Source organism: Neophocaena asiaeorientalis, unplaced genomic scaffold (genome assembly GCF_003031525.2).
Source record: "Neophocaena asiaeorientalis asiaeorientalis breed wild unplaced genomic scaffold, Neophocaena_asiaeorientalis_V1.1 scaffold79, whole genome shotgun sequence".
Lineage (NCBI taxonomy): Eukaryota > Metazoa > Chordata > Mammalia > Artiodactyla > Phocoenidae > Neophocaena > Neophocaena asiaeorientalis.
The window spans coordinates 4318126-4340698 of record NW_020175402.1 but is presented as its reverse complement, the minus strand read 5'-3'; the positions used below and the strand labels follow the sequence as shown (position 1 = coordinate 4340698).

The window sequence follows — 22573 nt, the reverse complement described above, 5'->3', positions numbered from 1 at the left end:
GGCGGATTCTTAACTACTGTGCCACCAGGGAAGCCCAGTTAATTTTAAATGGAAATAGCATAAGAGGTGAGAATGTTCAAAGACAGAAATAAAAACTACCAAGAATCCGGGGTACTGGGACAGTAATAGTTAATAGCAGCTCCATTCTTTGCAATCTAGAAGCCACAGCACTTTACAAACATGATCTCATCTACCTACTCACTGAAAAGTATTATAACCCCTATTTGGCAGAGGATAGAGCTGAGATTTGAACCCAGGTTGTTCTGATTCCAATACCCACATTCTTTCCTACAGGATTTCCTACAGGTGCTTTTGGCATTCTGGGCCTGACAATTCTTCAATGTATAGTCTACATATTACAGGATGGTTAAGCATTCCTAGTCCCTCCCCGTCAACTAAATGCCAGCAGCAGCTCTCACTCCATCCCACCATCACTATAAAACCTGAAAACATCCCATATGTTCCCAAATGCTCTGCAAGGTAACAGGCAATCCAGTCCCCTGCTGAAAACCACTGCTTTGACTGCATCAGCGTACCCTTGTGGTTAAGGTAAATCCAGATCAAGATGAGTCTTATAAGTTAATCTGAAGAGTTTGTGGGGCAGGGCAATGCAAAGAAACTACTAAAGTTTCTGAGCAGATAAGATGAAACAAGACTGATGAGATTTATTTGACTTTATCAGCCTGCTGTTTGAGGGCTGGGAGATACGAAGTGTTCAATAAATACTTGGTTTACTAATATACTAGCAAAGAATTAAATTGAAATTATTTTTTAAAAACCACTGTAATTTTTCTAAACTTTACCTGATGATCCATGTAAACAAACAAACAGGTAATGGTAGCTACTTATCCATTTAAAGCGTCAGAGTTTGAGCTGAAATCAGAAAATGTGGTTCTACAGACTCTATGGTTTAGCGGGAAGCAAATGATATTTGAATTTAGTGCTTATCTTTTTTTTTTTTTTGTGGTACGCGAGCCTCTCACTGTTGTGGCCTCTCCCATTGCGGAGCACAGGCTCCGGATGCGCAGGCTCCGCGGCCACGGCTCACGGGCCCAGCCGCTCCGCGGCATGTGGGATCTTCTCAGACCGGGGCACGAACCTGCGTCCCCTGTATCGGCAGGCAGACTCTCAACGACTGCACCACCAGGGAAGCCCTTCTCCCATCTTTTGAACCTACTTTCTTCTACAGTTGCTCCCTTTTTTTGCTACCCTTACTTCTGCTTTCTACTGAAGACAACCTCACTTTCCCCAAGAACTCCTTTTATTCTTTGGGTCTCAGTGGACTGCCTGATTTGAAAGAATCTATATACACACAGTAATTGGTAACAATTTCTTTTTTTAATTAAATTTTTTGGCTGTGCCGCGTGACATGTGGGATCACAGTTTCCCCACCAGGGATCGAACCCGCATCCCCTGCATTGGAAACCTAGAGTCTTAACAGGTGGACTGCCACAGAAGTCCCTGTAACAATCTTTAATAGAAAACACAGCCAAAAATCAGAGCATCTGATCAGCATAAGATTAGCCAGTGTTACTATACTAAATTAACATAATTCTAGCCAGAAGCAAAGAAATTTGACCTTGTGGTGAGTCTATATGGCATTATCTCTCTAGTCAGTGTACAATTTGTCAGGTCTTTTGAAATAGTGAAAATCAATGGAGGGTCTCAATTACCATGTTCCTGGCCTCCTACTGGAAATCACTCCCTGTTACTACTACTAATCTTCTTCACCACTACCACTTTTCTGTTCACCCACTCCAAACATCAATTCTAAAAGTGATATTTGCTAAAATAAAAATGTTTTGGTGTAGTTATAGAGACTGATTATTTCAAAATTCAAGTCTGAAAGCTGGTATCACGTCATATCAGCAGCATCCTTATCAAATATTAAGACCATTATCAATCAAATGAGAGACTACTGGGCTTCCCTGGTGGTGCAGTGGTTGAGAGTCCGCCTGCCGATACAGGGGACACGGGTTCGTGCCCCGGTCCGGGAAGATCCCACATGCCGTGGAGCGGCTGGGCCCGTGAGCCATGGCCGCTGAGCCTGCGCGTCCGGAGCCTGTGCTCCGCAATGGGAGAGTCCACAACAGTGAGAGGCCCGCGTACGGCAAAAAAAAAAAAGTAGGAAATGAGAGACTACTGAAAACAAAGCCATCAGAAAAGCAGTGAGCTTTGTTAGGAATTTCTACATTCCAAGAAGGTGCACTATACACATAAGTGTCATAAGAAATTGTATAATTCAACCCTAAGACAGTGCGTGGCACATAGCAATGTTCAATAAATATTTGCTGAATGAACCTTGAATTGATTCAACAAATGCTTTTAGAAGTGCTTATTATATGCAAGGCAGTATGCCTAGGAGAACATATCTACCAAATGTCTGCTATAAGGCACTGTGGGATTTTTCAAGTTAAAGAAAACATACCATTAGTTCCATCAAATGTACTCTTTCTTCATAAATCCCCCCAAATTCAAAAGTTATTTTTCTAAAATGCTACTTCCTATTTGAATATACCATATCTACTTAATATTGTCTATTGAGTATATGTATATATTTACATGTTTTAATATATATATTAAATACATACACAAACTTTTAACATATCAACTTAGGATATCTACTGAGCTTTCAAAACCCTGTAAATCCATTCTAGAGATAAATTCCTGAGTCTCTAGTGACAACACAAGTGAGACTGTTGGCATCCAAGAAGAATTCCAATCTTTGTGGGCTAACAGATGACTGACCCACCCACAGGACTACAAAGACAACATAGAACACAGTAATTTATGCTGTGTTTTTCTGATTTCAAATGGAACTATCTTCCAAAGTCACTTTGTTCCAATCCTTTATGTGTCCTCCTCTCCCAATCAATCACGTGGTCTTGTTGGAAGCTACACAGGACCAGAGATAAATAGTTGTTCTCTCAGAGAGACCTATTTTTCTATTCAATGTAGCCCCATGTCATTTTTGTTCTTTAAGCGTCAGCCTTTCAGTGAATGCTTGTTTGTTCAGTATTTCCTTTTAAGGAAATTTCTGTTATAAAATAATAGATCAAAGGTCATAATTTAACCCAGAAAACTTTGACTACTCACCTGGTGATGTGGCATGAGAGAACCGCTCACTTGGGTATTTCTCCTGCATGGCCATCAACAGTTATTTGAGCCAGCTGTAGAATGAAGGAACCAGTCAGACTCGCCACTATCTTTTAATTCCCTGTAACTTGTTCTCATTCAGCTGAAACTGTCAAAAACACACAGAGTATTCAAGTATTCTTCCACATGTTTTACTCCTGAGGATGTTTTTTAAGGCAAAGCAACTCCCAATATTCCACTCTACTTCTCCTGAAGCAAGAAGAAAAAACCTAGAACCAAATAGAGATTCCCAATACTGATCCTATTAGGTCTAGAGCCCATCCAATCGTTGCAAAATTTTTAAATAATGTTATTTTTAATTAACAAACATTGCCATGGATCTACTTACCCATGGGAACAGGATGGAAGAGTGAGGTGGGAAAAAAACTAAATAACCTGGGAACAGGATGGAAGAGTGAGGTGGGAAAAAAACTAAATAACCTGGGAACAGGATGGAAGAGTGAGGTGGGAAAAAAACTAAATAACCTGGGAACAGGATGGAAGAGTGAGGTGGGAAAAAAACTAAATAACCAAACCAACAGTGAAGTATTATAACTTCAATTATGATTAACGTAAAATGAATTCCCCGATTCCTTCCAGTATTGAAAGTTAGTCATATGATGTACAAAGATAGATTTTTTGGTCATAAGCAGAACCTCAATACTCAGCTGGGAACATGAGGTTTTCTTCCCATTACCCCATTCCTTAAAACATTTATATTTATTCTAATGGTAGGTTCTGAGAATTCAGCATAAGTCTGATTACTATCTATGTAAACAAAAGCTTTAATTAACTGTAACTAATAATAGCAAATAATATCTTGTAAATGCACAGTAACTGAGAGGCAGTACAGAGTAAGAGAAGTGGTTCAGAGTATTGACTTTTTTTTAATTATAAATTTATTTATTTATTTATTGGCTGCTTTGGGTCTTCATTGCCGTGCGCGGGCTTTCTCCAGTTGCGGCGAGCAGGGGCTACTCTTTGTTGCAGTGTGTAGTCTTCTCATTGTGGTGGCTTCTCTTTGTTGTGGAGCACAGGCTGTAGGCATGCAGGCTGCAGTAGCTGTGGCATGCGGGCTCAGAAGTTGTGGCATGCGGGCTGTAGAGCGCAGGCTCAGTAGTTGTGGCACAAGGGCTTAGTTCCTCCGCGGCGTGTGGGATCTTCCCGGACCAGGGCTTGAGCCCATGTCCCCTGTGTTGGCAGGCGGATTCCTAACCACTGTGCCACCAGGGAAGTCCCCAGAGTATCGACTCTTGATCAGACAGTTCGGGTTTGAAGCCCGACACGAGCAACATATTAGCTGTGTAACCTTGGGCAAATTTCTTAATATCTTTGTGCCTCAGTTCCTTCATATAAAAATGAGGATAAAGCCAGGACCTAATTCATTCTAATTCATTTATAATTAACTTACAATGGTGCCTGACACATATTAAGTGCTTAATTAATGTTTTTGTTATACTTGGCATATTAACAGTTTATGTTAATAAAAAGTGACACAGTACAGTCCTCAGAAGATAAAGTATGAATTTAGAAACTCTGAATTTATAAGAGCCCCAGAAGAATTTGGGATAAACCCTGTCAACAGAACACAATTCTGACAGGTGAAATTTAACTTTGGAGGGGGGGGGGGGCGGGAAAAAAAAGCTATATGGTACTATTTCTCTGATGTGCTTTACTGACCTCTATAGTCTCCTCTTAGTAACAACAACACAAACCCTCACTAATTCACTGTATCTACAACAGAAATTGTACCAACCCCTGAAATCCCAGGTCTCTACATACTGGGTAAGAGAAACTTTGTTCAGTTAAAAAAAGATTCCAGGGGCTTCCCTGGTGGCGCAGTGGTTGAGAGTCCGCCTGCCGATGCAGGGGACACGGGTTCGTGCCCTGGTCCGGGAAGATCCCACATGCTTGCCCAAAAGGTGAGGGGCCCGCGTTCCCCAAAAAAAAAAAAAAAAAAAAAAAAAAAGATTCCATTTATGGCTAGTATTATTCAGTGTTTTATTCGTGACACAGAAGGATGCCCTACTGCTAGTCATACCGAATCGTCAATATCAAAATGCTGTTTTTAATCCCTTTCTGTTTTTTCTAAAGGGTTTTTTCCTCCAGATGTGATTAAATTAAGGATCTTTTATTTTATTTTGGTCTGGCTGCACCATGCAGCATGTGGGATCTTAGTTCCCCCACCAGGGATCGAACCCATGCCCCCTGCATTGGGAGAGCGGAGTCTTAACCACTGGACTACCAAGGAAGTCCCCCTTTCTTTAAAATATAACAAAACGGTAGGCCCATTGGATTCTGAGACCTTTCCAAGTTCAGAGGGGTTGAAAATGGGATGACAAAAGAACTCTCAGTTAAAGATGGAGTTATCCTATGACTCTAGTTCCACTCCTGGGTATATATTCAAGAGAAATAAAAACATATGTCAACACAAAATCTTGTACATGAATCTTCATAGTAGCATTATTTATAATAGCCAAAAAATAGAAAGAACTCAAATGTCCATTAGCTGATGGATAAATAAAATGTGGTACATCCACACAATGGAATATTATTAGGCAACAAAAAGGAACGAAGTACTTAGGCAACAAAAAGGAATGAAGCACTGATACCTGCTACTGAAAACATTATAGTAAGTGAAGGAGGACAAACACCAAAGGCTACATGTTGTATAATTCCATTTATACGAAATGTCCAGGATTGGCATATTCATAGTGACAGCAGATTAGTGGTTCTCAGGGACTAAGAGGAGGGCAGGGAGAGGGGGAAATGGGGAGCAACTGCTAATGGTATGGGGTTTCTTACTAGGGTGATCGAAGTGTTCTGAGATTAGATAGTGATGATGGCTTGTGAATATACTAAAACCTCTGAATTGGACATACATAAAATTGAATTTTATGGTATGTGAATTATACCTTAATTTTAAAAAAAAGAACTCCAAGGAGTAAAACAGTACAGAATAAATAATTTTAAACTTCTTCCTCCTTAAGTTCAGAAGTAGATGGCCTACTGGTGGAAATTTTTAGGACCATTTGAAGAAGACAGACTTCTGGAGATAAAAGTGAGAGAAATGAATGTGTAAGAAGTAACACAGGGACTTCCCTGGAGGTCCAGTGGTTAACAATCTGCCTTCCAATGCAGGGGATGCAGGTTTGATCCCTGGGTGGGGGAACTAAGATTCCACATGCTGCGGGGCAACTATGCCCACGTGCCACAACTAGAGAGCCCAAGTCACAACAAAATACCCCACAGGCCACAACGAAGATCCTGCATGCCCCAACTAATACCCGATGCAGCCACATAAATAAATTAATTAAAAATAAATAAATAGCAGTAACACAAATAACCAATTATACAGCCAAGAAAGGTAATAATGAATGGAGGCAGACAGAAGAAAAGCACCCAACATTGATAGTTTCCATTTTCAAAGCTGTTTAAACTACAGAACTATGCATTCAACAAATTTAACATGTATTAAGTCCAAGCATACAACTTTTTATTGAACTTCACTTTACTGAGCTTCACAGATTGCATTTTTTACAAACTGAAAATGTGCAGCAACCCTGTGTTAAGCAAGTCTATGGGTGCCATTTTTTCCTACAGCATTTGGTCGCTTCGTCTCTGTGTCACATTTTGGTAATTCTCGCAGTATTCCAAGCTTTTTCAACGTTATTACATCTGTCATGGTGATCTGTGATCTTTGATGTTACTACTGTAACTGCAGATGTGGTGGAAATAGCAAGAGGACTAAAATTAGAAGTGGAGCCTGAAGATGTGACTGAATGCTGCAATCTCATGATACAACTTTTAACAGATGAGGAGTTGCTTCTTATGGATGAGCAAGGGAAGTGGTTTCTTGAGATGGAACTACTTCCAGTGAAGATGCTGTCAAGACTGTCAAAATGACAACACAGGATTTAGAATATTAAGTAACTCTGTTGATAAAGCAGCAGTAGGGTTTGAGAAGACTGACTCCAATTTTGAAAGAAGTTCCACTGTGGGGAAAATAGTATCAAACAGCACTGCATGTTATAGAAAAATCGTCTGTGAAAAGAAAAGTCAATCAGGGCTTCCCTGGTGGCGCAGTGGTTGGGAGTCTGCCTGCCGATGCAGGGGACATGGGTTCGTGCCCTGGTCCGGGAGGATCCCACATGCCGCGGAGCGGCTGGGCCTGTGGGCCATGTCCAAAAAAAAAAAAAAAAAAAAAAGAAAAGTCAATCAATGTAGCACACTTCACTGCTGTCTCGTTTGAAGACATTGCCACAGCCACCCCACCCTTCAGAGGCCACCACCCCGTTCAGTCAGCAGCCGTCAGCATTGAGGCAGAATCCTCCACTAGCAAATTAGCAAAAAGATTACGAATCACTGAAGGCTCAGATGATGGTTAGCAATTTTTAGCAATAAAGTATTTTTTTAATAAAGTATTTTTTAATTAAGGTACGTAGATTTTTAAAAGACATAATGCTATTGTATACTTAACAAACTACAATATAGTGTAAACATAACTTACATATGCACTGGGAAACCAAAAAAATTTGTGTCTCACTTTATTACAGTGGTCTGGAATCCTATCCACAATATCTCTGAGGTATGCCTGTCCTTACTACCCATCAAGCATTGTGCTAAAGACTCTAAAGTATCATGTGTTATGTTGAATGCTCATATCAAACCTATGAGGTAGTTACTACTATTACCTCATTTTATGGATGAGAAAATAAAGGATTAGAAAGGTGAAGATTGTACAGTTAGGAAGAGGTTTCAAAGCCAGGACTGTGCTCTAATGCTACAGATGTCTAGTCAGCATTCTGTCTGTGACAAAAAGAAATAAAGGAAGTTACCAAGGCACCACAAGTTGGAGTTTCTATGCCTCAGACACAGCCAGAGCTGCAAGCCCTAAAGCAGTTAGGAGCAGGGGCAGCTCATGTAATTTCTTCACTCTGCCCCTGGTCACCACCCAGGCTCTATTTCCCAAGCTGCTACCCGAGAATTAGATTTTGGCTGTTATAAGTAGTTCTCCCCTTGAAGAATTATAATCTTAATTGTGTGGAACACACTTGGCAGCTGTTGACAGAACCACATCAAGACAGGAGAGGATTTGAAGGGAAACACAGACAGCTGACACAGACACACTAAGAACCTCACATCATCACACTATTTTCATCGCCTTGATCATTCATTAAACCAAACCTAAAGAGAAGCCAAAACCTTGCCAAGATGCTGCCTTTACAAAGAACAAGTCCTGACCACCACCACATAATAAAACACATGGTTGCATGGTTCTCTTAATCGTCCTTGTATCACTACTCCTCCCTTCCTAGCACACAGTACTCAATTCATCAACCAAAATTTACTGAGTGCCTGTTTGCCTGGCTCTGTGCCATATCGTGGAAGTAGACTGGTGTAAAAGACAAACAGGGCTCCGATCCTCCCGGTTTAACGTGATGAAGTAAGTCCTGAACAGCTTCTGTTGCATAAATAAGCTCTAACACACTTTCTGTTCATCCAGAGAACCAGCTCCTCCCTGTCTATAGCAGGGTGCCTCATGCTCGGTACTAACGACATTGGAAGTCGGGTAAGTCTTTGATGTGCGGTTGTCCTGTACACTGCAGGCTGTATAGCAGCACCCCTGACTTCTACCCAACAGATGTCAGGAGTAATCCCCGAGTTGTGAGAACCGAAAATGTCTCCAGACACTGTCAAATATCCCGTGGGGGGCAAAATCGCGCCGGCTGAGAAACTCCAGCCTAGCGCCTTCACACGGGCTCTCTGTCCCCCGACCTTCCTCCTCTATCTTTCTCCAAATCTCGGCTCAAACTTCACTTCCTCGGGGAGGGCTCCCCGCCCCCTCAGACTCCGTCGGCGCGTTGGGTTCCGCGCTCCCATACTTCTCCACCCTGCACTACTGAGTGCTGGCCGAGCAACCATCCGCGGGATGTCTACTCCCCTCCCGGGGCTGCGAGCTCCTGAAGGGCAAGAACTTCCCTCCCGCCGTGCCCTGGCGCCCGGCACTGGGCCCGTCCATCGCAAAGGTCCCGCAACTGCTGCAGAGTGAGTGACGGGGAGAGACCGAGGCGATGAGGACGGGAGGCCACTGAAGAAGGCGAGCGGGGGGCGTTATTTCAGAAAGCCGGGGCGTCAGAGACCCAAGGCGAACGGCTCTGTCGCTCTGCGCATGCTCTTCGCTCTCCCGCGGCCCTCCCCACCACGGAGGACGGTCGAGAGTGTCTGAGGCTCCGCCAAGGCTCTCTAGGCAGGGGACAGGGTCTGTCAGTCCGACGGGGTCCCCGAAGGGAGGAGGACTTACGTGAGCTTGAAAGCGTGCAGCGAAATCCCTCACTCAGGGACACCAACCACTGCGACCACGTCGGCTGCGGACGGCGATTCAGCACCTCAGCTCGCCTAACGGCCGTTACACACCCGCCAGGCCGCGCGCCTCAGAGCGCGCACCGCCCTGGTCCCGCCCCTTTCTGCCCTCCTACGACCAATCAGAAGTCGGGCCGCGAGGGTGTCCCGCCCCTGCACGCCGCACTCGGCGCAGAGAACCGACGGATCTCTCTGCGCATGAGCCCGCCCCCGCTCTCTGCCGTTGCCTCTACCCCTTGGCGGGTCTCGCCTCTGGGCGGAGCCCTGTTCACCCCGGCCTGAAGTGGCCTGCTTGGCCTGTGCAGATTGAGAAGCTGGCAGCCAGCGCAACTCATTCCGGGATCCCTCCTAACCTGCCCACCCTCCTCCCATTCCTCACCATCTATAGTACTCCCACTTGAAGCAAGGGGTGACGTTGTGACCAGGAGTTAGGGTGTGGCCAGAGTCACTGTCTTATCAGGGTCAGGGCTTGGTCTGGATCAGAGTCAGTGGTCAATCTGTGATCAGGACACAGGTTGAAGGGTAAGGGATCAATCTTGCCTCCCTACTCAAACTCGCTCCCTAGGAAAAGGAACTAAATTTATTTGCATTAATACATACTTGAAAAATCAGACTGAAATTGTTTAAAAGGAGGAACAAAGCCATCAGCCAAAGTACAGTAAAATTCCAGGTATCTGGAAAACTCGACTTGGGAGGGAGAGAGGCATTAAAAAGTTGTGTGATACAACATGATAAATATAATTAACGGTGCTGTATTTTATACATGAAAGTAAATTCTGAGTTCTCATCACAAGGAAAAAATATTCTTTTTTATTTCTTTACTTTTGCATCTGTATGAGATGATGGATGTTCACTAAACTTAATGTGATAATAATTTCATGATGTATAAGTCGTCATTATGCTGTACACTTTAAGCTTATACAGTGCTGTATGCCAACTATAACTCAACAAAAGAAAAATAAAAGTTGTGTGATTTCTTAACTTTGAAGAACCAGACATAAAGAGTTAATTACCAGACCAAATTCACTCTAAAGGAAGGGCTCTGGGGTTCTATCACTTGCCCTCTCTTATAGTGTTTTAAGGTAAGAATATAGATGGCAGAAAATAAGATTTAATTGATAATGAATCTGGGTATGATATGATGAATTTAGGGAGTATTCTCTGAAATTAAGACCAGAAGTCTTTTATTAAAATATAAATGGTAAGGATAGGTGTGTAAATGAGTAAATTTGTGGGCTGGTGGGTGGTGGGAACACCCACTTGATGGCTTCTATTTCTTTGGTGAAAAGCAACTGTAAGGAGGGAGGGAACAGAGGCATGTAGAGGGCTGAGAAGAATGGGGAAGATTTGAAAAGCTGATGCAGAGAATGGAAGAGAAACCAGACTGGGAACAGAGGAACTGCTGAGATTTAAATTTACAATTGGCAAACAGTACATTTGTACAGTTTTCTCCAATGGGTATCTATATTTTAAAAGTAACTCCAGGGCTTCCCTGGTGGCGCAGTGGTGTAGAGTCTGCCTGCCGATGCAGGGGACACAGGTTCGTGCCCCGGTCCGGGAAGATCCCACATGCCGCGGAGCGGCTAGGCCCATGAGCCATGGCTGCTGAGCCTGTGCGTCCGGAGCCTGTGCTCCCCAAGGGGAGGCCGCAACGGTGAGAGGCCCGCGTACCACAAAAAAAAAAAAAAAAAAGTAACTCCAGTATTATAATACCAATTTTCAAATGTGAATGACTCATTTATATTTTAACGAAAAATGTTGGCACTAATTTCAGAGAACATTCACAATTTTTAGTTATGACATAGTAAATCTTCAGTTACTTTATTATTTTAAAACACTTGCTGCACACTATTTACAGTAGCCAGGTCATGGAGGCAACCTAAATGCCCATCGACAGACGAATGGATACAGAAGATGTGGTACATATATACAGTGGAATATTACTCAGCCATAAAAAGGAACGAAATTGGGTCATTTGTAGAGACGTGCATGGATCTAGAGACTGTCATACAGAGTGAAGTAAGTCAGAAAGAGAAAAACAAATATCGTATATTAACACATATATGTGGAACCTAGAAAAATGGTACAGATGAACCAGTTTGCAGGGCAGAAATAGAGACACATATGTAGAGAACAAACATATGGACACCAAGGGGGGAAAGTGGCAGCAGGGGGTGGGGGGTGATGAATTGGGAGATTGGGATTGACATATACACACTAATATGTATAAAATGGATAACTAATAAGAACCTGCTGTATAAAAAATAAATAAAATAAAATTCGAAAAAGAAAAAACACTTGCATATTTCAGTAAGATATATGAATGGAACTATCACCTGACATGACTGAAAAAAGACTAGAGTTGGCCAGTTATGTCCCACCCTAATTTAACCAAGAAAAGTGAGAAAATTAACTGCATCTTCGTAATCATGTAATTAGAGCTACTTTCACATGCATTAAGTGTTGTCTGGTGGATTATTTTATAAGCATCTATTGTTACACAGCACAGAGGCTTCTTTAACATGGTCAACTAAATATAATTTAAGTACAATAGCTTCCTTGTTAACTTCATTTTGTTTCATTCTATTTTCTTTTTGAGATATTTAAGCATAATATAGTAAATGATATTTTCCCCTTATCCTTTAGGATCTATTTTAAATACAGGCAAGGGTTAATGCCTTTGTCAAGAGGGATATTTAAACAGTTTCTACTCCAGACTTATAAAGTGAATATGAATTCCCAATGAAATGTAATTAATTGTACTGATTTAATAAGTGTGTGATTTTTATGTACATGAAAAAATAATATGGATTAATCATTTGACTTAATTTTTTCTGGAGCTATTAAACCATTAAATGACAAGAAGAGATTTTGTAAATTAAATGTTGAGACTGTTAAATTTAATATTGATTTTGTTGCTTGGAACAACATATTTTCCCAAGAAATTAATTTCTAAATGATCATAGATATCAATAAAAGTAGTATTTCAAAAATGAAACAACAAAAAGAGGCACAGGGCCTTCTTGTGATTTTGTGAAAGTGCCACCTCTGTCAACTTCTAAAGCCTGTCCTGCTTCCCAATCCACACCACCTGCTTCCTGAACTCAACTGTCCTCTCTGTAAGGTCCAAGCCTGTGTCTTGTGTAATATCAGGGCCTAACATAGTAGATTCCAACCTGTTTCTGAATGAATAAATGATAGCATACTGTTGCCTGTATCCACCCTTTATTAGGAAACAGGAGTTAATGAAGTTGGAAATAATTAATGGTCAGAACAATATTATATGGACACATTTAATCCTAATTCTGAAATTAAATAGCTCTTACCCATTCTGCCGAAGAAAGGAGATTTGGAACCAGTTGACCAAGGCCCAACAACTTACCCTAAAATGAGAGTCATGGAGTCCCCATGTTGAAGCAGAGATCATCTGGTCAAATTCTTTCGTTTTACAAATGGGGGAACTGAGACCCATAGAGAACAAAGCGACTTCTCACATGCACACATGCACACACACACACACACACACACACACACCATTTCTCATAAAGCCTTGAAGCTTTGTGGTCTGATAACACAGAAAAGGAGTCAGATAAAGTAGGAAAGTTCCCTGCTGTTTATTGGCCATACCCTCTGCCCTGCCCCTTATCATATTGAGCTGCCCAATCCCACCATTGGAAGAGTTCCAGAGATGGGAAGGGAAGGTGGGATGAGGAAGCACTGCCCAAGGCTCAGTGGTCCCACTCCTAACCAGACAGTAGTTGGGTCACACATGGATTCCATCTTCACCCTCAACTTCTCTGGTCCCTAACAAGAGGACAGACTACTTACCTCTCCCTAAATCTTCCTCCACCCTACCCTTGCCTCAGGCAACTAAAGTAAAGGCTAAGGACTAGAGTTGGGGGAGGTGTCTGGGCAGGATTTTATCCTAGCATCCAGCCTATTGCCATCAGAAGAAAGATGGTCATCCAGGATACTGCAGGAAAGAAAGAAATGATTATAAAGCAGAATTAGGTGGCTTTGAGAGCCTGGGAAACTTTTTAGGCTTAGATACTCCACTTTGGGGATTGTTTTGTAAGTCAGTCATGCATTCTTTCAACAAAGCCTTCCTGGGACTCACCATGTGCCAGTTCCTCTGTTAGACTTGGGGGGAGGCGGTTGGAGACACAGAGGTGAACTCTCTATCTCAGTGTGGACCCCACTCAACCCCTCTCACTTGTTGTTATCTTCATGGCCCTTCATGGCCCTGTATCTTGAAGTTTCAACCCCTACCCTAAATCATTTCTGGAAAGCCTCAGGTTCTGATGAGGGATAAAAGTCTAACTATGACTACGAACAACCTCACAGTGACAACTCTACCATGTACATGTACTGTACCATGTACAGTAACTGACCTCTCCCAAGTCACATACTGTTAAGCAGGGACGAGATCCAAGACCAGCACCCTCCAGAAGCCAGTGTGCACCCCCAGACCCTGGCGCAGTCATCAGAACTTTATCACAGCAATCGCTGTGTACCAACCTGCCAAACTCCTGCTACTGGAGGCATTGGGCTCTGAAACCACAAAGGAAGAAAGATTAAGCTTAAGGAGGCATCCTGATAGTACCAGGTCAGCACACTCCCATCACTGAAAGATTGGGCAAAAAGAACCCTTTGTTGAAGCAGGGACTCAGAAGGGTGTGATGATGAACCTTCTGCCTCTAAAGAATGGAGTTACTAAGAAGATAGGCTTTCCCGCAAGGGTCAGAGCTTTGGAAGGTTGTCAGGGAATAGAGAGAAAGGAGAGATGGTTTCAGACCAGCAAAGAGAATTTACAAAGAGCATACTGGCACAAGGGACAAACAGACTGGTAGAAGATTGGTCTGGTGTGGCAGGAAAGATGAGAATGGGAGGAGAGAAGCTTAATGAGTGAGAATGGAACCGGGACCGGGTGAGGGGAGGAGACCTCTCCAGAGCAAAGGAGGAGCCGAGGAGGATATGGGCTTGGGGAGGACATGGACTAGAATTGAGGGAGGAGTCTGAGGACACACAGGTAGAAGGAGGCTCAGTGAAGGGTCGGGGTCTCAGAGCAGGTCAGTGGGAAAATCTGGAAGAGGAGTCAAGGAGGCCCCCCATATGATCCAGTTACCACTTGATCTAATGGGCCCGAACACCATCCAGCCAGCGCCGCTCTCCAGACCCTCCCGAGCTGAGATCTCCCAGGCTCGATTCCTCCCAGGAGGAGTCTTCTCACTACAGGTCTGCAGGGACACAACAGAAGGGTAGCGAGGTCTCTTCCCGCCCCAGCCTGGGCGGGCCTTTGTCCGAGACCCCCAGGTAGCCCCAGTGAGTTCTCCAAAATCTTGCCCTTTATGTCAATCCACAAGCCCCTCGTCCTCGGCCCCGCCTTCAGCCCCGCCCCCGGCGGGATAGGCCAATCCCCAGCACCACCGCCCTCCAGGCCCCTCCTTAGTCAGGCCCTTATTGGTCCCCTTCTCCTTAGTCCCTGCAGGCCCCTCCTTAGTCCCTACCCGACTGCATTGCTTGAAGTCCGGCTCCTCAGCTAGCCACCCGGAGCTGCGGCCGGCGGAGGCTGCAGCGACTGCCCGGAGCCTCTAGGGCTGTCTGTCTGCTCACCGGCGGACACGGGCGTCCCGCCCGCTTGTCACACAGGGTCACTTGGCTCTGCAGGTAGAGCGTATCGCTAGTCGAGAAGCGGAACAGGTTGAAGGCCAGCGTCACCTCCAGGGAGGCCCCGTTGGCCCGCCCGCAGGCCCCACGAGCAGCCTGTTGCTGACTGGGCAGCTGTGGGGAGAGGCAGCGTCACCCACTGCTAGGAGCCCCGGCAAACACTGATTTCCCATTTTTTGCTTGTCCTGTGGGTGAAGATGCTGGGTCTCATAATGAAAATTTGCATGCATTATTTCATTTCATCCTCACATCAGTGCTAGCAGGAAGACAGTTTTGCCCCCGTCCTCTTTCTTCCTTTCTTCCTCCCTCCCTCCCTCTCTCTCCCTTCCTTCCTTCCTTCCTTCCTTTCTCTCCCTTCCTTCCCTCCTTACCTCTTTCCTTCCCTCTCTCTCTCCCTCCCTCCCTTTTTTCTTTTTCTTTCCTTCCTCTCTCCTTTCCTTCCCTCTTTCCCTCTTTCCTTCCCTCTCTCTCCCTCTCTCCCTCCCTTTTTTCTTTCTTTCTCTTTCCTTCCTTCCTTTTTTTCCCCTAACACATTTTCTCTCCCTCTGTCTTTTCCTTTCTTCTCCTTCCCCTCTTCTATTATTATTTTGATGGTGTGGTGGTAGTAAATCATGACAAGATGACCTTTAATTTTCTTGTTTGTTTGTTTTTCTAAGGCTCTCCCCTTCGATAAAGTTTGCTTCTTGACTGGGCATAGCTTATCAGTGATCACTTATTAGCAGTAACTTCTCCACATTAAAAAAGGAAACTTTAGTTACTGGTGGCAAACTCTGGTAGACATAGAAAATTCTGAGCTAAGAGATTCGGAGGTAGGCTTGAACTGTTCACGTTATTGTCATGGTGACTTTTTTTGAGGTAACAATAACCTAGATGTAACCCTTTCACTATAACTGGTAGTATTTGGATAGACCTGTGGTGTAGAGTCCATGGGCAGAAAGAAAGTCTTATTATACATAGGCCCTGTTCTAGGTGCTTGGGAGAATTAGAAAACTGAGTGAACAAAACAGACCAAACCTCCTATTCTCTTGTGGGTGAGGGGAGACAGACAATAAATAACTTAATTAAAAAAAGATCTCATGTAATGTAGTATGATAGGAGGTGATAAGTAGATAGAAGAAAGAAATAGGGATCTAGACTAGATGAGTGCAGGGTAGTTGCAATTTTACATAGCATGGACAGGGTAGGTTTCATTGAAATGGTACCATTTTAGCAAAGACTAAGGAGATGAGAATTTGCCATATGGGTATCAGGGAGTTGAGGGTTCCAGGAAGAGAAAACATCCAATGCAAAAGCCTAAGGGACAGCAAATTATCTTCCCAGTGAGTTACCAGACACACAGACGCTACCTCCTGTGGGCATTAGGGAGTCACCTCTGAACTCTGTCTCTTGTGCTTCCTGAAGCCCATTTAGTCTTTTTTACCCTGTGATCTTTATTCCAGGAATCAAACTCACCATCAATAAGTCCATTCTAGTTTCCCCCCTTGATGGTCTTTTTATTTTTTAAAGATGAGGAAACTGAGGCTCAGAGAAGTTAAGTAGGTTGTCCAAGTTTCTTCAGGTAGCAGCCTGGCTGCAGTGCCCTCCCATACCCTTAATCACTAGGTTCTCTTTCCTCCTGACAAAGGAAGAATTGCACGCTAGGACTGTTTTTGAGGTATTTCAGAACCGGGACTCTGGAGCATGAGTAGACCAGCATTATGTCCTTGGTCTAGTCATTAAACTCTGTACCCTCTCTAATCCCCTCATCTTTAAAGTGGGGGAAATAATACTTCACAGTGTTGTTTACAGGTATAGATGAGGTAATGAATGATTCACTGTGTTCTGCGAAGACTTGTTAATATTAATGAAATACAACCAGAAGACAGGAGACACAGCTCCTTCCCTAGACCATGAGCTGTTGAGGGTAAGGACTTGGCCCAGAACTTAGCAAGATCTCCTACTTCGAGTTGTGTGAACTGAGCCTAAGTTTCTCTATCTATAAAATGGGAACAAAAATATACCTATCTCATAGAGTGTGTTGTGAGGCTTAAGTGGGTTAATATATGTGAAGTGATTTGAACAGGGTCGGGCATGGAGTAAATATCAAATATATTACATAGTGTATAGCACCCTGAAATGTTAGTTTTGTTTTTTTACTTTTATCACTGTAGGTCCTCGGTAATTGTTTGAGGAAAGAATACAAGGAATGAGTGTCATTAATTGGCTGTAATGTTGGACAGACCTTAATCTCCCAATGCCTTAATTTACTCATCTGAGAAATGGGAATGGTAGTAATACTTGAATATTTTTCAACAAACATTCACCCAGCACTTAACTTTCTCCCACTGTCTATGTACCAGTGATACAGAGAAGAGTGGCAGGATCTGTGCTCATAGGTACAAAACCATCCAGCACAAGCTACAGTCCAAGAGCTAGTGTGGCACTGAAAAGCGGTTACCAGAGTCCAACAGGTACTTACCTCTCCTTCACAAAGTAGTAGGCGGCCTTAACAGCACCTGTCCTGAAGATGTTGCTGCTGGTAAAGACCTCATTGGCCACCAGGGCAAATCTGACTGGGTCACTGCTTGTGGCTCTGAGGACCACGTAGAGAGGCTTGCCTAGGGGAACTGGTCTGTTCTCAAGTGGAGATGAGAGCTGAGGGTCTGTGAAGATGCCCAGGATGACAATGGTGTTCCCAGTGCCCATAATACGGATAGTGATATATCTGGAGAGGGATGGGAATGAGACCCTCACCACAAAACCCTAGAGGTAGGGGCATCACTCGCATTCTACCTTGCACCCTAGGTCACTGAGCACTGGTAGCCATAGAGAACTAGGGGAGGGAAGGAGCAAATCTTCCAACTTTCCTCCTGGACCTCCTAAAAAGTGAGGGGCCTCATCACAGATCCCCAGACCCCAGGACCCTTGAAGCCATCTGCGCCATCCTACCTCAAGGTAATTTACATAAACAACCCATAGTGCATTACTTCACAGAACATCTTTTTCTTCCAGTAATACTCCGAGTCTCAATCTAAGAGGTACCTATGATGGGTGGGCGTGGCGGGGCAACATCCTGAGGGTGTTGACTCCTTTTGCCTGGATTATAGGTAGCAGTGGGAACTCGAGAAGCCTCCACAGGGCCCAGCCCAAGAGGCAGCTGACAGAAAAGAACTCACAGGAAGAAGACCACCGGGTAGGGGTGGGTCTGGCCGACATTTACCACCAGAGGGTACGTGCAGCTGAAGTTGAGCATTGTGGAACCAGTATTGGTATAGTCAGGGTGAACCTGCAGAAGCTGCGCCTCCAGAGAATAAAGGGCATGGCTGTTGTTGTTCTAGAAGACACAGGGAGGCAGCCATTACTCTCAGATCTCCAGGGGAATCACTTTCTCCCATCATCATTTGCTTCAAGTTGTTGATTTAAATAAGAGTAATGACTAAAGTTTACTGAGCGTGGGTTGTATTCCAGGCACTGTGGCCTGACCACTACTCTCTGAGGAGGGTTCTGTTATTAGTCCCATTTTACAGAAGAGTAAACTGAAGTTTGTTTGTTTGTTTTTTGTCCGTGCCATGCGGCTTGCGGGATCTTAGTTCCCCGACCAGGGATTGAACCCGGGCCCTCAGCAGTGAAAGCGCAGAGTCCTAACCACTGGACCGCCATGGAATTCCCTGAACAGTAAACTGAGGCTTAGAAAGTTAAAAGATTTGCCCAAAGCAACTAACAAAGCCAGAATTCAACATCTCTCTGATCCCAGAGCCCATGTTCTTAAACTCCGTGCCAGTGGTTCTCAAATTTCAATGTGCATTTTAGAATCTCTTGGAAAAAAATAAATCACTGTGGGGCTTGTTAAAATTGCCAAGTCCTGGTCCTTATCCCAAGATTCAGATATCTTTTTGGTATTTCATTGTTTCCATAGTATTTTAAAAAAGGAATCAAAATGATTTGTTTTATTGCTATAAATCAAGCAGTTTATTAAAAAAAGAACACTGATAGAGAATTCTAGGGGCAGAGCCAAGGACTTAGCTATTACATGTTGAAACTACCGATTCTGTTCTATGACTTAGGCAAGAGAAACCATGACTCTGTGGGTGGCAGAACAAGACACTGGAGGAACTAAATCACCCACTCCACCCTGCCGTTAGAGTGAACTCTAGTTTTCAAAGTGAGCCTGGGGAGCTCCAGAGCCTCTTTGAAGGGGCATTAAAGCCCACCTATGTGCTAGGGGGAAGCTGACCCAGAAGGGCACTCTTCCTCCCACTCCATTCAATCAGACCTGCCCTGCTTTTATATATGTATTTTTATACTTGGCTTTTATGTAAGATCCCTTCCAAGGAAAGGAGGTGACAGCACAGCGAGCAGTTAGGAGCACAAACCAGCTCTGTTAATAACTAGCTGTGTGACTTGGGAAAATCCCTCAACTTCTCTGAGCCTTAGATTGCTCATCTGTACATTGGGAACCTCACCGGATTATTGTGAAGGTTTAGTAAGATAGAGCACGTAAAAAGGAATTTGACCCACGGCACATGGTACACGGTAAGAAATTTATAAATATTGGTTGTGGTTGTGGTAGTTATTATTTTAAAGGATTCTGTGGCTGACAAGTTTGGAAACCGATTTCCCAGTCCATCAATCATGGCACCATTTTTAAAGGCATTCCCAATCTGATGGGGGACAACTTGGTCTCTTCCCCAAAAAGACTGGTCTGACTGCTAAGACTGGACTCCATTCCAGATAATTATTCTTCGGTTAAACGGAAATAAAGTCACAACTGGTGCCCAATCATTCATTTCCCAGTCCCTCCCCCAAAACACACATACAGCCCAACTTCCTATCAGAGGGCCCCTCCCAGATTGCTCACAGAGAGGCGGAGTCCACAGGTACCCTCCTTCTTCTCCATTGTGAAGACCTGGACACTAAGACCCTCCTCTGTCTTACTGACACTGGAGCATCCTGAAAAGGCACCTTCTTCCAGGATCCAGTGGCGAGTCTTCAGGAAGCAGCTGCTCAGGACCACCTCAATTTCCTGCAGCTGGCAGCACAGGGCCACCAACACCCTGGATAGTTCTGCAGGAGGACAAGAGCCAGGGCAGAGGCCTCCTGAGGCTCCTGGGATGACGCCATGGGCAAGGGTACGCATTCTAATCTCGGTGGAGGAAACACTGTGGGGATTTTAGCCCAACCCATAACAACTCGCTTAAACGAAGACTCTCCCCAGCGGGAGGTGAGACCCCTCTGCCACGATTGCACTGGGGGACCCTGATTCCTGGACTTAGCTGATCCACTCAGAACCACTTTCCCAGGAACTGAGGCTGAAAGGAGGCGGTATAAAGCTTGAGAGTTGTGAGGTAGCCCTCTTCTGCCACGTGGGCTGAGAGGCAGGACAAGCCAGTGTGTGGAGAAGGGAACAAAGCAGGTACAGGTGCAGAAGGGGAGAAGCAAGATTGAGAGAAGAGAGAGGCAACGCCCTGGGTTCCACCACATGCATGGTTGCAAGTCCCTGGAGACCCTGGTTGGAGGCTACCCTTGGGCTCCATGAGATGCCCTTGTAATAAGTTCCCCTGTTTCCCCTTCTCCAGCCCCGCTGGTTTCTGTTACTTGCCTGGCAGATTATTTTTGGAGATATTAATTTGTTTTGTTCTTTGATTTCCTTCTCATTCCAGCAGGTAACCTGGGCCTTAGGGGTTTTTGAGGGACCTAAACTGTCTGAAATCAATGGCTCTTTCTGTCTTATAAAAGCCTAAACTCCCAAAGAGACATTACTGACGGAGGAGAGGGAGGGAGTGCCTTTGAGAGCCATGAGGGAGAGTCTTCAAGTCCTTTTTAGGATTTCTTAGTTTCATGAGGCAACAAATTTTGCTTTATTTTGTTTAATGTTTTCAATGTTTAAAATTAATTAATTAATTAATTTTCCTCAAGCCAGTTAGTGTTGATTTTCTGCCCCTGGCACCACATGGTGCCCTGATACATGTCAGGCACCAGTGGTTTCGGGTGATGAAGGAGAAGCTAATATCAATATTTAACCCTTCCCTCTTTCTATGTCTGCTCTTTCCACACTTGCTGTTGAATTTGGGATGAACTGCTTCTAGTTAGTCATTAAAAAGTAAAATGTTATGGAAATACTAAATATTTCTGGACTTGTTTTATTACTTTGAATTTAAAGATTTTGTTTTCCTTTCTTTTTTTTTAAAAGCTCACTGATTCTATCCTGGAAGGCATGTTTGGTCAGAGGGATGGGCTGCAATATAAGAGCAGGTGCTTTGGGAGTTCCCTGGTGGCCTAGTGGTTAGGATTCCAGGCTTTCACTGCTGTGGCCCAGGTTCAGTCCCTGGTGGGGGAAGTTTCTCCACCCAAAAAAAAAGAGCAGATGTTTTGTACCAACCTGAGTTGGTGGAAGGGGTGCAGTATAAGTCAGTCACATAACTTTCTGCTATTGCAATCAATAGTATATTGTGATATGGAATGACAAATAATAATATCAGTAATAGCTAACACTCAAAATCTGATGCCCGGAAGTTAATGTGATCATATTATCTCCAGCAGAAGAAAATGAGTCATGATTCAAACCCAGACAGTCTATCTTGCAGAGTCCATGTTCTTACTCACAGGGAAGAAAGTTAACACGAAAAGAAAAGGTGTCTCATTCTCAATGTGTGAAAACACGATGATATACTTCCTATATTCTGTGGAGGGACACATGTTGCATTGTACAAGTGGGTACATAACCCTGGTCTCCCCAGGAGAGTTTGTTGACATGGGGACAAACCTCTAATGAGCCAGAGTTTGACTAAAGCCCCCCTGGGTCAGACTTGTCATCCTGGTCACTTCTACCTTGCCCAGCCTGCTCAACTCTCATCTGAACTCCCTCGTTGGCAACAGGGTATATTCCAAGGTACTGCTTATATGTTCCTAAGAATGAGGTTTCTGGGGACACTCTTGGAAAATGCATGCCATAATCTGTTTTAAAAATCTGACTTTGAAAGGAGTCACAGTGAACAGTGGAATACTAAATATTAAAGGCTCTGAAAAGTCCTGCAATCAAAAAACAGTTTTGTTTAATCCAGTATTTCCAAAATATACTTGACAATACAACCCTTTTGTTTTAGTGTAATGTCTATTGAAATCCCATAGCATTGGTGTCCCACAAAATACATTTTGGAAAATACTGGTCCATAAGTTAAGCACTGCCTAGTTTTAAATGTAATAGGAGCTTCATCCTAAGGCCAGATTATCCAATAGACCAAAGCAGGAATGCCAAGGAAATATTTTTTGAAGAAATTTGATATTTTAAAAAGCAGGGTAGGACTTCCCTAGTGGTGCAGTGGTTAAGAATCCACCTGCCAATGCAGGGGAGACAGGTTCGATCCCTGGTCCAGGAAGATCCCACATGCCACAGAGCAACTAAGCCCATGCGCCGCAACTACTGAGCCTG

General features: G+C 43.9%; 1 protein-coding gene across 1 annotated transcript in view; it reads right to left on the bottom strand.

Moving 5' to 3' along the window:
• The window catches only part of CEP85 (centrosomal protein 85), a 34525-nt gene extending 24970 nt beyond the window's left edge, over nt 1-9555 (bottom strand). Inside the window, exons 1-2 of the mRNA XM_024766898.1 lie at nt 9440-9555; nt 3097-3170 (exon numbers count right to left, since the gene is read on the bottom strand). Coding sequence (XP_024622666.1) covers nt 3097-3151 — 55 coding nt within the window. The 5' untranslated portion in view covers nt 3152-3170; nt 9440-9555. The remainder of the gene's footprint in view (nt 1-3096; nt 3171-9439) is intronic.
• Nucleotides 9556-22573: the final 13018 nt, after the last annotated feature.